Source organism: Theobroma cacao, chromosome 3 (assembly GCF_053813885.1).
Source record: "Theobroma cacao isolate CCN51 chromosome 3, ASM5381388v1, whole genome shotgun sequence".
Classification (NCBI taxonomy): Eukaryota; Viridiplantae; Streptophyta; class Magnoliopsida; order Malvales; family Malvaceae; genus Theobroma; species Theobroma cacao.
The window spans coordinates 30,506,143-30,523,812 of NC_142641.1; the positions used below are offsets into that span (position 1 = coordinate 30,506,143).

General features: G+C 34.7%; 1 protein-coding gene across 1 annotated transcript in view; it reads right to left on the reverse strand.

Annotated features, from left to right (window-relative positions):
- Nucleotides 1–252: 252 nt before the first annotated feature.
- Nucleotides 253–17,670, reverse strand: part of LOC18604621 (protein IQ-DOMAIN 31) — a 29,979-nt gene continuing 12,561 nt past the window's right edge. Inside the window, exon 9 of the mRNA XM_018118186.2 lies at nucleotides 253–288. Coding sequence (XP_017973675.2) covers nucleotides 268–288 — 21 coding nt within the window. The 3' untranslated portion in view covers nucleotides 253–267. The remainder of the gene's footprint in view (nucleotides 289–17,670) is intronic.

Here is a 17,670-nt window from a genome sequence, read left to right on the forward strand (position 1 = left end):
CCACATAAGTAGCAGTTTTAACTAAAACACTTAAATCTTTTGGTACTAACTCCATTCAAAGTCCTTTTGTAGTTTGTGAGTATTGTGGAAATAATCATGCAAGCAATCAGTGTCCAAGTATAGAAACAGTGCAGTTTAAGGAGAATGAACAACAAAATAATCTTTACTCCAACACTTACAACCCAAGGTAGAGGAACCATCCAAACTTCTCTTGGACCAACAATCAAGGATCATCTTCGTCTTCAAGATCGAATGCACCTCTTAGATTCAAACAATAAGCAAAAGCGCCTATCCCAAATAAGAAGCCAACTTTAGAGGATATGTTAAGGAAGTACATGATACAGAATGATAACATCATTAAGAGTCAAGCAGCATCACTTCAAAACCTTGAGACTTAGGTTGGTCAACTTGCTAACTTATTAAACAACAAAGCTCAAGGAACACTACCTAGTGATACAGATGCAAATCCAATGAGGGAAGGTAAGGAACATGTCAAGGCTATTACTTTGAGAAGTGGTAAAGAGGTTGAAAGTGATCAAAAACAAGCTGAACAGAAAAACAAGACAATTGAGGATGGAACATAGATTGCAAGTTCTAATGAGTAGAGTCAAGCGAACGAGACTAAGGTAACTCTACCACCACCACTTTTTCCTTAGTATTTCAAAAAGCAACAAACAAGAAACAATTTTGGAAATTTATGGAGGTGTTTAGAAAACTTCACATTAACATTCCATTTACGTAGGTGTTGGAGCAAATGCCTTCACATTTCAAATTTATAAAAGACATTTTATCCGAGAAAATAAGGTTGGGTGAGTTTGAGATAATAACACTCACTGAGTGTAGTGTAATCATTCAAAATAAGCTCTCTCTAAAGCTTAAGGACCCAAGCAGCTTTACAATTCCATGCATAATTGGTGCTTTATTTTTTGCCAAAGCTTTGAGTGACTTGTGGGTGAGTATTAATTTAATACCTTTGTCCATTTACAAAAAGTTGGGTTTAAGGGAGATTAAGCCCACCATTATGACTTTACAATTGGCAAACATAACTCTCACATATCTTAAAGGTATAATAGAATATGTACTTATAAAGGCAAATAAATTCATTTACCCAGTCGGCTTCATAACTCTTGATATAGAGGAACTATTATCCTTGAGGGACCTTACACACTCCCAAAACACTCATTGATATAGAGAACACAAGCACATATCCCTCAAGTCATGATACATCTTGGTGGTTCCTAGATGAACAACATATGTTGCCATGTGGGCCTCCTATAAGATTTCTTGCCCTCAATCATCCATGTCAAGCATGTAACTCTAGATCCCTATATAAGTAATCCATCGATGCCTCTAGAGAACATCTATACTTTCCCTTGAAGATCCTCTAAAGCCTTTGCCATAAAATCATCCTTGTTTTAGGATTCCTTAATGCGATCCATAAAATTGGTCTCACTCTAAAATGGGCTAGCAATGCCACAGTATCATCAACCTCAAATGGAATGTCCATATCTCTCAACTCATTCATACATTCCACTAAAGATCACTTCTCAACTAAAACGTACGCTAAACTCCCCATAGATTTTTGACTTAACCCATCTACTACCACATTGTTTTTACCAAGGTGATACAATATACTGTAGTCGTAATCCTTAGGCAATTCCATCCACCTACGTTGCTTAAGGTTCAAATTTCTTTACTCGAAACTATATTGGAGACTTGTGCGGTCCATGTAGATCTCACAAGTCTAACCATAAAATTAGTGCCTTTATATCTTCAAGGAAAAAACTATCGCGGCCATCTCCAAATCATGTGTGGGGGAATTTTGTTCATGCCTCTTGAGCTTTCTAGACGTGCACGCAATCACATTACCATGTTGTATCAACACAACTCCAAGTTCAACTTGTGATGTGTCGCAATAAACTGTATAACCCCCTATACCACAAAGTAAACTCAACACTAGAGCTATGGTAAGACAAGTCTTAAGCTTTTCAAAGCTCTCTTCACATGCATCTATCAAGCATGATATTGTCTACAAATACATCTTATGGCAGACATGTCATAATCTCATAGGTGGAACTCCTGCGCCCATCAAACCTTACATGTTACATTATGTCAAGCATATACATCATATCATTCATCTCATTTTGCAGGAAATCATTTGAAAGGTTAGTCCCCCTTGTTGAAAACTAATACATAGCAGAATATATACATACATAGTAGATTTTCAAATAATTTGAAAATTATTTGTGTTAACTCACATCACAAATCATCATTAAATCAAATTCTTTAATCATACCTTTTGAAAACCAGTTGAAAATCCTTGAATTTAAATCCATTGATAAACCACTCTTTGAAACAATATTTTATCATGCATAATTAATAATTTTCATAAAAATATGCTCATTTTACATATTTACATATTAAAATACTTGAATAGGAGTATCCACTCACTTAATTATAGACTCAACCTCTAGTTCCAATCATAACCTTTCTCCAATGATTTTCTTGAAGTTTTCAACTGTTCTTAACATTCAAAAATCATCACAATCAATTACTTAGACTTATAATCTCGTAATACCCATTCCAAGTACTTTTGAAACTAATCAAATTAAACTAAAACTAATTTTCTTGCTTAAATCCATTGTTACATTAACTAAATAATGATTAGAAACCCATAAATCTTTCATCCTTACCTTAGGCGAGCTTTGATGTTAAGGAAAATCACAAAACCTTGAGCTTTAACAACCAATAAAAAAAATTTTGGCATAAAGACAACATTTTCAATTCTAGAAAAAATCAAGATTTAAAGATTTCAAAGTTGAAAAATGTCATTTTGTTCATAAAAACTTAAAACCAAGCTTTAAAATCATAAAAATGGGTGATTTAGGTTGAAAATGGGTTACAGAGGGCTTAAGTTTAAGAAAATACCTTGTAAAAATGGCTGAGAGTTGTCATCCCTCATTTATAGTTTGGATTGTGAAAATACAATTTTGCCCCTTTTATTTATTTAAAAACGACATCATCTATCGATAAATCGAGTCATATATCGATAGATGTGCTTCAAGGTTCTTTTAAAAAGCTCCCTGGTTGCTATCTATCGATAGATGTGTCCATCTATCGATAGATTTAGCCATCTAGGGATAGATCTAGCCATCTATCCATAGATGTTCTTCAGTGCTCTTTTAAGAAAACCTTTCTAGGTTAAATCTATCGATAGATGAAGAAAATTTATCAATAGATAGGCTCTAATAAGCAAAAATAAACATTAAAAGCTTATCCAATTGAACTCCTTTTAACACTAACCTTTGCAAATCATCTTTATGCATCAAAACATGAATTTTTTCAAGATTAAAACTTAGTTTTGAATGTTCAAAACATAAAGCCATCATGCTCACCTAAGAATTTTTTTTAACTTATCCTCTAACTTAGGGTGGGATTTCAAACGAGTTGCCTTGCCGAGCTTAAATGCTGCTAACTCTACCATCCGAGTATTGGTGCAGCTTAAGGCATTACATATCACCTCTATATCATCTAAGAAATCCTGGGCATCCTACAAAGCATCTGATCCAGAAAATGTTAGAGGTTTTAACTCCATGAACTCCAACAGTTGAACCTTAGTCGCAACTCTAACCATACTAGCATGTTGTTGGTCACCCTGACTCTATGACTTGAGGGATGCCTAAACAATAAAACAATTATCACCTCGTCATCTCTAATCTAAGATCTCCTAAGCAAGAAGCTTCATTGTCTAATTGACTCCTTGTAAGCTTGCAGCTAAATCCGCTAAGGTCACAACCTTAGTTGGAGGTGCTACAACACCGAGATCCTATCTCTCTACAACTAACTCAGAACCTTGTCCCTCTATTTGTGCACTAATAGGGGTATTAGTTCTCCCCAAACTGGTGACTCTACCGCATCTACCGCAGTCTCTAGCAATAGGCATACATGGTTTATCAATAACCTCCGTGGAACCTTGTGCTTTACTGCACTTCTAGTACTAGCCCGTGTCCTAGGCGGCATATCTTACTTAGACAAGAATAATCATATATTATAAGACTCAACGCTATAAACTCACAGTAATACTAGACATAACTCTTAAACATAAAGTGAGCAAATAAACAATGAATTATATATGGGTCTCCCGTTCTCAATTTGTGCCCAAGTACACAAAACAAAATCAAGAAACCTATATACAACTCTAAACATTCTGTTATACAACCAAAAAAAACCCAAGACTCTATGAACTTAGAGCTATAATGTTAATTGTGAGACCTTGACCTTTATAGACTCGTGAAGGGAAGTATACGCGATATCCCTGATCATGGGTAATTTCGTCATTTCCTTAGTAAGCTCATAAAAGTAAGATTTTAAAACAATATTATGGCCTAAGTAGGCCTAAGGCATAAATGGATGGTGAAATTAGGGGTAAAATGTAAAGGAAACCAAAATTTTGATGATTTTCATGGTAGGGGCAAAATGGTCATTTTTCACCTCGGTTAAAATTTTAAGTTTTCACGAACCCGAGCATGTCTAGACCATTATGGAGCTTGTCCCAGTGTCAAAAGTGCAAAAAGATTTCATAAAAGATTGGAGGAGAATAAGCAAAATTGTGGAGGGGTAATTTGGTAATTTCAAAGGAATGGATAAGTTTGGCTATAAAATATCTTGAATTTCCAGCAGCTTGTCTTCTTCTCCTTCTTCCCTCTCACATTTCTTTAAAACCTCCATGGAAGCTTGATATGGAGCTTGCATGATTTTCTCTCTCTAACTCTAGTTTTCAAACTTTTTAGCCCTTTTGACTAGAACCCTTATATTCTTTCAATCTCTCACTTCAAAACCCTTGATAAATCTTATTTTCATACTTTCTCTCACTAGTTGGGCATTCTAGAGAGAGAAAGAGAGAATTACCCCATTGATTTGGAAGCTATTGGAAGAGAATTCAACTATAAAGGAACCTTAGGGTGAGTGATGCACTAAGCTTGGTTTTTAGCTGTGAATAATTGCTAGTAATTTAGATTATGAGTTATTTTATTATTGAGGATGTTCATTCATTCTATAGTGATTTAGATAGTGAACATAAATAGCCATTTAAAGTGGTAATTGAAGGTTAGCTAAGAGATAGCTTTAGGGTTTATAATATGTGAATTAACATAATGGTGATGTTAATGTGATGGTAGGTTTCAAGAAAGCCCCATCATCCCATTTGGACAATTAGGGGAATTGGAGTCATCTAAAGGCTCAATAATATACCGGTGAGCGGACTTGCATTTCAAACTTGTTTTAGGAAATGTGAATGATTTTATCTAACTTGACTTTGAAAATATGCCTTGGGAACAAGCCTTTGGTGAAGTGATTTTATATTGTGGAAATGTGCTATACAATGTGCTATGTGTTATCAAAATATGATAGTAAGCATGATATGCATTGGGTGCTTCTTTGTATGTTGATGTGGACCCAGCTATGTGCTAGTAGGAGTGCACCTAAGCCGTTGTTGACCCGGCTATGTGCGAGTGAGAGTGCACATAAGCCGTTGCTGACCCGGCTATGTGCGAGTGGGAGTGCACAGAAGCCGTTGCATATGAGATGATGATGATGGGAGGGTGTATATGATGATTGATATCTATATATATATACATATATAGTATATGGTTGTAAATGCAAAAATGTGAGCATTTTACTTTGTTGAAATTTGAGAGTTTGCATGTGTTGCATGTTGTTTTTGTTATTTAACAGGATGGCTTTGTTTTAAGGGAAAAAAGAACCTTTTTCTTGATGTTCTGATTCTCGCTGCAGCAAGATTCATTCTCGTTACAGCGAGAAACTCTCAGGTTTTGAAAGGGTAGGCTAGTCGAAAACTCACTGCAGCGAGAATCCATTTTTGCTGCAACGAGGAAGGTATAGTAGCTTCTCGCTGCAGCAAGATTATTTCTATTTTATGACCAAAATCTCGCTGCAGCGAAAAACCTTCTGTTTTTCACCTCATTTTGATCAATTGTTGCCCTATTTTCCACTTCTTTGCTACCATATTTGAGCATGGATTTCCAACATTAAGGAATAAGTGAATTAAGCTTAATATGAGGAGGTTTGGTGAGAAACCCTTGGCCAGTCAAGAAACCCTCGGTTAGTTGATAATTTAAATCAAGTGTCGCTGCAGCAAAAATTCATGAATGCTATTAAAGTTTTCACTCTCCAAATCCTTTGTTGAGCATGGACTTCTTCCAATAAGTGATTTTTCTCATGTGGGGTTTACATGAGGGGTTTAATAAGTTCAAAAACAAATTGCATTGTTTTGAAAAAGAATGCATCATGATTTCATTAAACATTCCTTATGGTATGCTTATTCCCTTTCTTGTTCACTCACTGGGTTTATACTCACCGTTTTCAACTTCATGTTTTCAGATCACGACGCATCCGGTAATTAGGACGAGGTGTCCTTGTAGACTTGTATCCATCTTTTGGTAGGTGTCTCGACATTCAGTAGCTGTACATTCGTCCAAGTCCCTCCGCTAGAAGTCGAGTATTATTTTGTTGTGTATAGACGAACCTAATATAAATTGTTAAGATACATGTTGTAGACAAATGTATATACACTTGTTTAGTATGCCAGTATGAGATGGCAATGTGTAGTATTATTTTGATTCTAAGTTATGAAATGTGACTTAGCAGTTTATGATGGAATGATAAACATGTCAAACTAATAGGCTTGCTTGGGCTTAATGGATTACGTCCATTGGGCCCATGCGCCGATCATGGCCAGGAATTTGGGTCGTGACATCAACTTTGTCATAGCTCGTTTTGTGATGGGATATGATCGAGGCATGGACCCAGACAAGTATAGCCTGTTAGGCCCAAGCAAGCCTTTTTCATTCATGCATTCATACATATCTTAGCCCATTAACCATAACATCATACGTAAGTCATACAAGATTGTACACATGCATGCATCCATAAGCAACACTATACACAGTTATAAAACTTCTTACATAAACAGTGTAAGTGCATTCATATCATATAATCATCAAGTGCCATATTCTCATGCACAATACCATATGTCATTCGTTCAACACCCTCGAGTGTCCATATAGGCTTTCAAGCCACCTTTGCATAATAAATCATAACAGTCATAACATAAATACGAAACATTAGCTACATCAACATAATCATGCATAATATCCGTAAACATAAACATAACATAAGACCTACTTGTTAACAAAACATGACTCGACCTCTAGGCTACAAGTGGCTACTAGATGACCTACCAAAAAAGGAAAAGATTACGTTCCGTGACACTAGCTACTAGCAAGAGAATACTATCATTGATTTGCAACAAAAATGGTGAGAAAAAATAACATGTGAGTCACAAAGACTCCGTAAGTGGATATGGGGAAAAAGATAAGCCAAGGGGGAGAGTTCTTCGTAACCTTGCACTCGTAATCTCAAGTCATTCATAAAACTTTCAACATTTCCATATAATTCATGAAACATGGTATTTAAATACATTTTAAATAACATTGCATGGAAAACACATTTACATAACTCTTAGGAAATCATTGCCTTTGAAAAATCCTTGAAACATTCATAAAATCTCAATTTTGTTTAGCATCTATCGATAGATAAGGGGATCTATCGATAGATGGAACACATAATGCTTTTTATAGCATTCTGCCTTTCATTTATCAATAGATGGCCTTCAACTATCGATAGATTAGTCTTAAAACTTAATTTTTTGGGTGAAATCCTACACAAAATCATGCCATATGTTCTCCTATCTCATGGAACAAATTCTCTAGGTTAGATTTTCAGCCAAGCAAGCATTCATTCACCATATTCTCACATACATTGTGACATATATAAACATTCAATCATAAACCTAGACTCATGAGCATCAATTCATAAAACTTTCTAATAAACCATAAACACTTCTTAACTATGAGTGGTTTTCGCCCCATTCAAGTGGGTAGTGCTTTAATCCTCACTACTTGGGATTCCGAGCATGCTTCTGTGAGTGGCATATCAACCTCACCCATAATCTTTGAGTGATCCCACCCCACTCAAGAAAATAGTGATCAATCCCCATTATCATCATTTCTGAGTGACATATCAACCTCACCCACAATCTTTTAGTGGTCCCACCCCACTCATGGGGATAATGATCAACGCCCATTATCACATAGGATTCCTCAAGTATAGGATTGTTCTAATCCATAACTTGCATCATAAAGTAAAATCATTCTCATATTTAGCCCATAATGTATATGAAATTCTCAACACATACATCTTACAACATACATTTCACAATCCTTTAAATCATTCCCATGCTTAGCCCATAGTGTACATGATATTCTCAACACATATATCTCATGGGATACATGTCATAATGTCATAAATCATTCACATGCTCAGCCCATAGTGTGCATGATATTCTTAACACATACATCTCATGACATACATGTCATAATCTCATAGACGGAACTCATGCACCCATCAAACCTTATATGCTACATCATGTCAAACATGTTGTGAAACCTCGACCTTCACAGACATGTAGCGGAGGTAGACCATAATGCGAGTAATTGGAGGAATTGATTCAGAAGATGAAACTTAACTTTGTTAATAATGATTCAACATATGAGGAGCAACCAGTTGCTATTCTTGATAGACAAGTCAAAAGCTCCACTCAAAGGATGTAGCCTCAGTGAAAGCATTATGGCGAAACCACACCAGTAAAGAGGTAATGAGGAAGGTTGAAGAAAAGTTGCGGACAAGTATCCACACCCCTTTAATGCATATATATGAGCTATTTTATAGTTCGATTCAAATTCAGGGATCGAATTTCTTTTAGTGGGGGAGAATGTGAGACCTCGACCTTCACAGACATGTAGCGGAGGTAGACCCTATGATGTGGAACAGGGGTAGTTTGGTCATTTTCCTGGTGAGCTCCTAAAAGTTGATTTTCTATTATTATTAAGGCCTAAGTAGGCCTAAGACATAACAAATGATGAAAATAAGGATAAAATGATTAAGGAAATAGAAATAATGATGATTTTGAAGGTAGGGGAAAAATGGTCATCTTTCATCTCGAGCTGAAATTTTTAAGTTTTCATGAACCCGAGTATTTTTAGACTATTATGGACTTTATCTTAGTGTCAAAAGAGTAAAAAGATTGCATAAAGAATTGGAGGAAGACAAAGCCAACTTGTTAAGGGCATTTTCATAATTTAAGTGAAGTTTGGATAAGCTTAGGCTATAAATATCTCATTTCCCCAGCAGCTTCCTCATTTTTCTAGCAGCTTCTTGTTCTTCTTCCTCCCATCTCACGTTTCTTCATCTTCCATAGAAGCCTCCCTTAAAGCTTCCATAACTTTATCTCTTTAGCTTCAATTTTCATGCTTTTGAGTACTTTTTCATAAAACCTTTTGTGCTCTTTCACTCTCCCACCTTAAAACCCTCAAAAGTCTTTGTTCAGCACTTTCTCTCACTAGTTGGAAGTTTTAGAGAGAGAAAAAGAGACTTGCCATAGTAGTTGGAAAACTCTTGAAAATGAGTTCAATTATAAGTCTACCAAGGTTCCAACGAGGCCTCACGTGTCCGTTTGAAGTGATAATCGAAGTTAGAGTCAATTAAAGATTCAACAAATATCAGTGAGTGAACTTGCATCAAAGTGTTTTTGGGAAATAGATATGTGTTGGGATGAAGCATTTAAATGATTTTACTTGGCTTTTCATTAAATTATGCATGGGAACAAGCCCTTGATAAAATGTTTTGATGTTGTGAAAATGTGAAATGTGTAAAAGGATGAATCCATGTGCTCCTATGTTATGTTGGTATGTATATATATATATATATATATATATATATATATATATATATATATATATATGAATATATGTTGTGCATTGATGAATAATGTTGTGTTATGATGTTGAAGTGTGCAAGTAGGGAGTGCACACATGATGATGATAGAATGTGCGAGTACAGAGTGCACATGACGATGAATGAAGTGGGGTGGTGTATGTGTTTATATATGTTTATATATATATATATATATATATATGTGTGTGTGTGTGTGTGATAGAAAGTTTATGATTATAATATGTGATTGAAATGAATAATGAGAAACTTGATTATTGTCAATGTGTTCACTTTGATGTGCAATATATTAGGAATGGATTTTGTGGCATGTGAAAATCCCTTAACTGTCATCTGGCCTAAATCTTGCTGTAGCGAGAATGCATTCTTGCTACAGCGAGAAACTCTCAAGTGGTGGAGGTACAAACCAGCCTTGTTTCTCGCTGCAGTGAAAAAGAATTCTCACTGCAGCGAGGAATTTCGCTGCAGTGAAAATGGATTCTCGTTGCAGCAAAAAACTCTCGGGTAGTTCCAAATTTCTGGTGCAGTGCTTTCACTTTGACAACGATTTTGACCATTTTGATCAGAAATGGGCAAAGTGGTAAACAAAAAAGTTGTAACCTAGTCTCTTATCTTTCTAATGGTCAAAAAATCATGTCAATGAGACTTTTGTAGTGGGAGATATGCTTGAAAAATCGAAACATATGCAAACTGAGAATGTTTCTCGCTGCAGCGAGAAACTTGCTGTCATGCTTGCTACCTTGCTTGATTTTGATATATTTTTCACCCATTTAACTTCATGGATTGATCATGGGTTTTTGCAACACTATGAGGTTATTAATAAAAGTTTGAAATGAGGGGTTTTTAGTAAGAAATTAAATCAATTGCATTGTTTTTGAAACAAGTGCATCATGATTTCCAAGTTCTTCTTATCGATTGCTTGTTCCCTTCTTATGTTCACTCACTGAGTTTTATACTCACATTTTTAAACTTCATGTTTTCAGATTTGGAGGCAGTTGGGACCTAGATTGAGTGTCCACGTATGCTCGTCCTCTTAGTAGGTACTGTGGCATCTCAGTAGCGGTACCTTCACCCACGGTCACTCCGCTGACGGTCAAGAGTCTTATGCTTGTGTATACGTATAAGTAATGTAGATCACTAAGATTCATGTTAAAAATCAAATATGTATATTTGATTACTGATGCCATTATAGGTTGGCAAACAGGTGACATTATTTTCACATAAGACAAATGTGAATATTGGGTTGCTATAAAATATTACTAAAATATTTATAGTTGAGAATTACAATATGTGGTTTTAAAAATGATGGCTGGGAATGATAATCGGAATTGCATAAAAAGGCTTGCTTGGGCTTAATGGGCTATGCCTATTGGGCCCATGCGTCGGTCATGGCCTAAAAATTGAGCTGTGACACGTGTACATCATACCATTCATCTCATTTTGATGGAAAACATTTGAAAGGGCTTGTTCCCCCTTGTTAAAAACTAATACATAGTAGATTTGCAAACAATTTGAAAATTAATTGTGTTAACTCACATCACAAATCATCATCAAATCAAATTCTTTAATCATACCTTTTAAAAACTAGTTGAAAATCCTTGAATTCAAATCCATTGCTAAACCATTCTTTGAAACAATATTTCATCATGCATAATCAGTCATTTCCATAAATATCATGCTCACTTTACATATTAAAATACTTGAAAATATGTATCCATTCAACTAATTAGAGACTCAACCTCTAACTCTAATCACAACCGTTCTTTGGTGATTTTCACAGAGTTTTCAACCGTTCCTAACATTCTACGATCATCACAATCAATTACTTAGACTTATAATCTCGTAATACCCATTCGAAGTATTTTCAAAACTAATCAAATTTAACTAAAACTAACTTTCTAGCTTAAATCCACTATTACATTAACTAAATAATGCTTCGAAACCCATATATCTTTCATCCTTACCTTAAGTGAGCTTTGATGCTAAGAAAAATCACAAAACCTTGAGCTTTAGCAACCAATAAAAAAATCTAGGCATAAAGACAACATTTTCAGTTCTGGAAAATCAAGATTTAAAGATTTCAATGTTGAAAAATGTCATTTTGTTTACAAAAACTCAAAACCAAGCTTAAAATCATCAAAAATGGTGATTTAGGTTGAAATGGGTTAAAAAGGGCTTAAGGTTGAGAAAATACCTTGCAAAAAAGGCTGAAGGTTGCCAACCCTACTAACATGTGACCTTTTTAAAGTTTGGAGTGTGAAAATACCATTTTACCCTTTTTATTTTTTTAAAAAATAATGCACCTATCGATAGATCAAGGTCATCTATTGATAGATGGGCTTTAGGTTCTTTTAAAAAGCTCGCTAGTTACTATCATCGATAAATATGTCCATCTATTAATAAATATAGCCATATATCCATAGATTTTTTTTCAGTGCTCTTTTAAAAAAACCTTTATGCGTTGAATCTATTGATAGATGAAAAACATCTATCGATAGATAGGCTCCAGTAAGCAAAAACATTAGAAACTTGTCCAATTGGACTCTTTGTAACATCAAACTTTGCAAATCATTCCAAAACATCAAAACATGAATCTTTCAAATTTTGAAAACTAATTTTTAAGTGTTCAAAATATGAAACATACATGCTCACCTACGGATTTCTTAACTTAGCATCATACATTAAGGTGGGATTTCACAACTATGCTTATAATAGCTGGAATCTTTTCACTGGTCTTGCCTACAATTGGCGGGAGATGTAGTTAAATTTTGATTTATTTTGAAGTTGAGCATATGAGGTCTTGAGGCATCACATCCTTGCTTGAGATTTATTTCATTGGTGTTTTAACTATTCTTGGGAAGGGATATTTCATTATTCATTATGAGTTCATTGGTTTTACGTGGAAAGGTAGTAATTAGGGTGCGTAGTGGTAACACTCATCTTTGCTTTAACTCTATGATTATCTAATGCATAGTATTGGCCTTAAATTATATTGTGGGCTCCCCATTTTTATGGTGCATGGGCACTATTTGATATCGTTGATGTACTGTGCTACAGTATTTCTTGTATTTAGGTTTACTACCAGTCAACTATCAGTTACTTGAATGGATGGCCATTTGGCCTATCCTTCCATTATACTTCAATGATTTCAATAAATGAAAAACCACTTTTGTTGAAAAAAAAAACAAAAGAGTTACTACCTTGTTGAGCTACAAGGCTTTTTGGTTCAACAACACTTTTTCTCTCTCTTTTTCTCAACAAAATGAAAATCCCCATACTAAATTCTTCACTCTTTCTCTCTCTTAAGGTTTCAGTAGCACTCTCTTTCTTAGGGATTCAATAGAAATTTAGTTTGGATGCATGCTAAAGAACAAGAAATGAAGGTGAAAGAGGTTTTAGGAAAAGTGAAAATATTTTAATTTTTAATTTTAATGGAAGAAGAATAATGGGAGAAGAAGATGATGGAGTTAGAGAGAGATAAAGAAAGGAAAACAAAACAATAAAAGAGCATTGTGAGGGAGTTGGAGAGAGAAAAAAAAAATTTTTTTATTTTTTATTTAATTAATTATTAAAAACTTTTTAATACTTAAGTGTAAGTCCTTCAAGCTTTTTAATTTTTCCTTATTAATGAGGTGATAGCATTTAGTGAGCTGATAGTGCATAATGTTAGTACATTAAATTTAAATCCTAAAATAAAAAAATAATCTTGAAACTAACAAAAATCCACTCAAGGATCTTGATAACTTGGTGTTGAACAAACAAAATTGATCTCTTTCCTTTTGCTAGAGCAAGATCAAAAAACAACTTCTTTTAAAATATTTCAAAGCCTAAATACCATCATTACTAGAAATTTATTCAATTCTTTAGAGGTTGATTTTTTAAACTTTGGAGAAGTTTGAGTCTTCAAAATCTTTTTTTTTTTTTTTTTGAAGTGTTAAATGGTTTGGGGATTAATTAATTAGAGATAAACATATTGACTCATGGGTGAATTTTGATTGATCAGATTATGAGTCTTTGAATTATTGATTGACCAAAATTTTATTTTATCTTTAAATTATTCATCTTGGCATCTTATGTGGATCATCATTGGAAGCTAAACAAATGAGCAACTTGAGGTTTGCAACAACCCAAGCTTAGTGGAAAAGGTCTTTTAACCACATTGTTGTGAGCTTTTTGATTTTGACGTCAAAGGCACAAAGATATAATAATCTTTTACTAAATAGTTAGGTTAATTTATATTTGCTAGGAACAACATGATTCGACCTCCAACGCAGTGGAATAACAAAAATTGAAACAAAATGAAAATCATGCCTCCTACCTTCGAATCACCTTGATTGTTCAATGCAAACTTAAATACCATAGAAAATAAAAAAAAATTTACCTATCCAAATGATATCATAATCAAATAGATTCCTTTTGGTGTTGAAAAATGTGAACACCTTCTTGTGTGAAAAAATTCCAACCACTCAAATGCTTGGCCTCCAATGTTGCACACATGATTACAATGGCTCCTTCTCAAGGAAAAAGCTTTATAACACGAGCTTGTGCTAGTAAGTGGACAATGATTTGTCCCTTTTTCTTCTTTGATTGTCAGCAAAGAATCAATGGAAAAGTTTTCTAAAAAACCCTCTCAAGAGTGGTGGCACTCGAGAAAAACTATTAGTGTTTTTTTTTTGTTGCCTCAGAAAAGAGTGGCTATAATGTGATATTTATATCTAGGTTTAATTTATTATTAGACTTATTAAAATTTTCAAAATAAGTTCTTAACATTATAACAATTATAATATTTAACTAATGCCTAATTAAACTCTTTTAATTAGGTCCTTAGTAATTAAAACTTGAAATTTGATTTAAATCTAACTTAAATCATCACACTCTCAATTTAATCCAAATTGCAACCTTTGTGTTACCCATTAGGTTCCTAACATGTTGCAATGAAATTTAATTATAATTTTATTAATTAATTAATTTAAATGAATCGTATTCAATTTTAAATTAGCTAATTCAATTCCATAGACCAAGATTGGCATCTAGTAATGCATCATGGCCACCCAATTGTTAGAAGAGTCAAAAGATTCTTTGACAACCTTTCAATCTATAGTTTATCAATATAATTCATTCCCTTATCATATATCCCAAAGATGATAAGAGCTTGATACAATGCTTATTCTTATTGACCTTCATATTTGTTCTTATAATTAAATCATTAACTTTGTAGAGACTTATGAAACTCATTTCATAATCTTCTAATCACCTTAGCCAAGGATTTAATTAAGCTAATGTCAACCAAGAACTAATGAGATATTTCCCTTTGAATCACTAGGGTGATGATTCTTATCTTGACCACTCATTTGCCTTCATATGTTTCATAATATACACAAAAACATCTTGTTTTGGTATCTTTAGTTAGGCATCCATAGAGATGAAATCAAAGTATATTACTTCACATACAAAACAACTTGGTGTCTCAAGTCTAGGGAATAGTTATGTCACGATCCAATTTCCCGAGCCATGACCGGCGCATGAGCTCAATGAGCATAGCTCACTAAGCCCAAGCAAGCCTATCCATTTACCTTTGCTTAACAAATTTATCATATCATGCATACACACACCTTTTCCCATGTGCGAATATAGCCAAAACACAATGGCATTATCGATAATAATATACATGCACTATACTAGTCATGTATTTAGCAATTTACATTGCATACACATATTCACATTGTTAGATTGTATTCACAATACAAAAGGACTTATGACTTCCAGCGGAGACATTTACAATAAAAAGGATTACTATCGAATGCAAGACACATACCCAGAAAATGCACTACGGGGACTCCTCGATCTAGGGTCCAACAATCACCTAATCTGAAAACATGAATTTTTATAAAACGTGAGTACAATACTCAGTGAGTGAACAAGATGGGAACAAGCATACCATAAGGAATGTTTATCGAAATCATGATGCATTCATTTTCTCAAAACCATGCAATTGTTTTAGCTCCTTTAAACCCCTCATGTAAACCCCACATGAGTAAATCACTTTACAAAAATCCATGCTCAACTATGGTACCAAAGAAATGGGATATATGGCAAAAACCCACAAGTTAGCAAAATGGACAGAAAGTTTCTCGCTATAGCGAACTTCATTCTTGCTGCAACGAGAACCAGAACATCAAGGAAAAAGTCTCATTTTTCCCTTAAAACAACTCATCCTGCTAAAATAACAATAGCAACATGTGTCACATGTAAACTTCCAAATTCCAACAAAACAAATGCTTACATATTTGCATTTACAACCATATACCCATCATCAACATGCACACCATCCCATCATCATCACCATGCACACCATCCCATCATCATCATCTCATATGCAACGGCTTATGCTATTGTCACTAGGGGGTGGGAGATCACGAAGCATCCCCCCCTTCACTCGGCAAGAGGTGCACTTTACTCCGAATCACGAAGCAACGGACCAGTCCCTTCCCTCCTCTTCCAAGCTCCTGGGTGGAGAGTCATACTTCGCCACTGATCATACCTATCAAAGCACTCATAGGGTGGAAGATCACGAAGCATCCAGCCCTATAAGCTACAGAGGCAACAACGACTTATGTGCACTCCCACTCACACATAGCCGGGTCAGCAACGGCTTATGTGCACTCTTACTCGAACATAGTCGGGTCAGCAACGGCTTATGTGCACTCCTACTCGCACATAGTCGGGTCAGCAACGGCTTATGTGCACTCCTACTCGCACATAGTCGGGTTCAAATCAACATGTAAAGAAGCATCCAATGCATATCATGCATTTTATCATATTGTGATAACACATAAACCATTGTATAGCACATTTTCACAATATAAAATCATTTTACTAAAAGCTTGTTCCCAAGGTACATTTTCTAAGACAAGTTGGATAGAATCTTTCATATTCCCCAAAACAAGTTTGAAATGCAAGTCCACTCACCGGTATTAAGAGTAAAAATACTTCTATTTTCAGTCCGCTGGTATAGTCCTTTACCCGTATCCAATGGCTCACCACCTAGTCATAATCCATGACATATATTCCAATTAAATTGTGTCTAATAGTCATAAGCTATTTCAGGCTCAATATATATATGATATGAAATAAAAAATGCACGGGTAGCCATCTAGACCCGGTAGTGGCCTAAGTCGATTTTTCATCCCATCAATTGGCCAATGCGTCCAATTTCACTCCAAATTAATCTATTTCTCCTCTAATACCTTAATTTACCACATACCATTTAAATAAAGCCAAATTCAGCATTAGAACCCTCACAGTTCCTTATAGAAAAATTCGGTCATTTGGTTCACTAACACCGAAAATTTTTCTACATAACCGTTTCACCTTAATTCCATCATATTTCCAAGCCATTTTCCTTGAGATAAAAACAATCCCCCATTGATATTCAGCCCTCACGGTTCGACCAACAAGGAACCCTAGAGAAATTGAATATTTCTTTTGTGTTTTTGTTCATAACCATGCTTAACTATCCCTAAACATTAACATAGTCTAAAATCAAATTATTCCAACAACAATTCCTCTTCCATACCCATTTTTCAGAATTGAATTCATCATGATAACTCAATATTCAACCATGGAAATCAAGAACAAAAGCATGGGTAAGCTAGGTATCAAGGAGAATTAAAGAAATTTGAACTTACCTAGCTTGTTTCCTTGAATTCCAACACTTTCTCTTTGATTTTTCCCACCTAGGGCTTGTTCTTCCTTGGTTTCTCTTCTTTTCTGGTTTGGCTGATCACTATGGGAGAAATG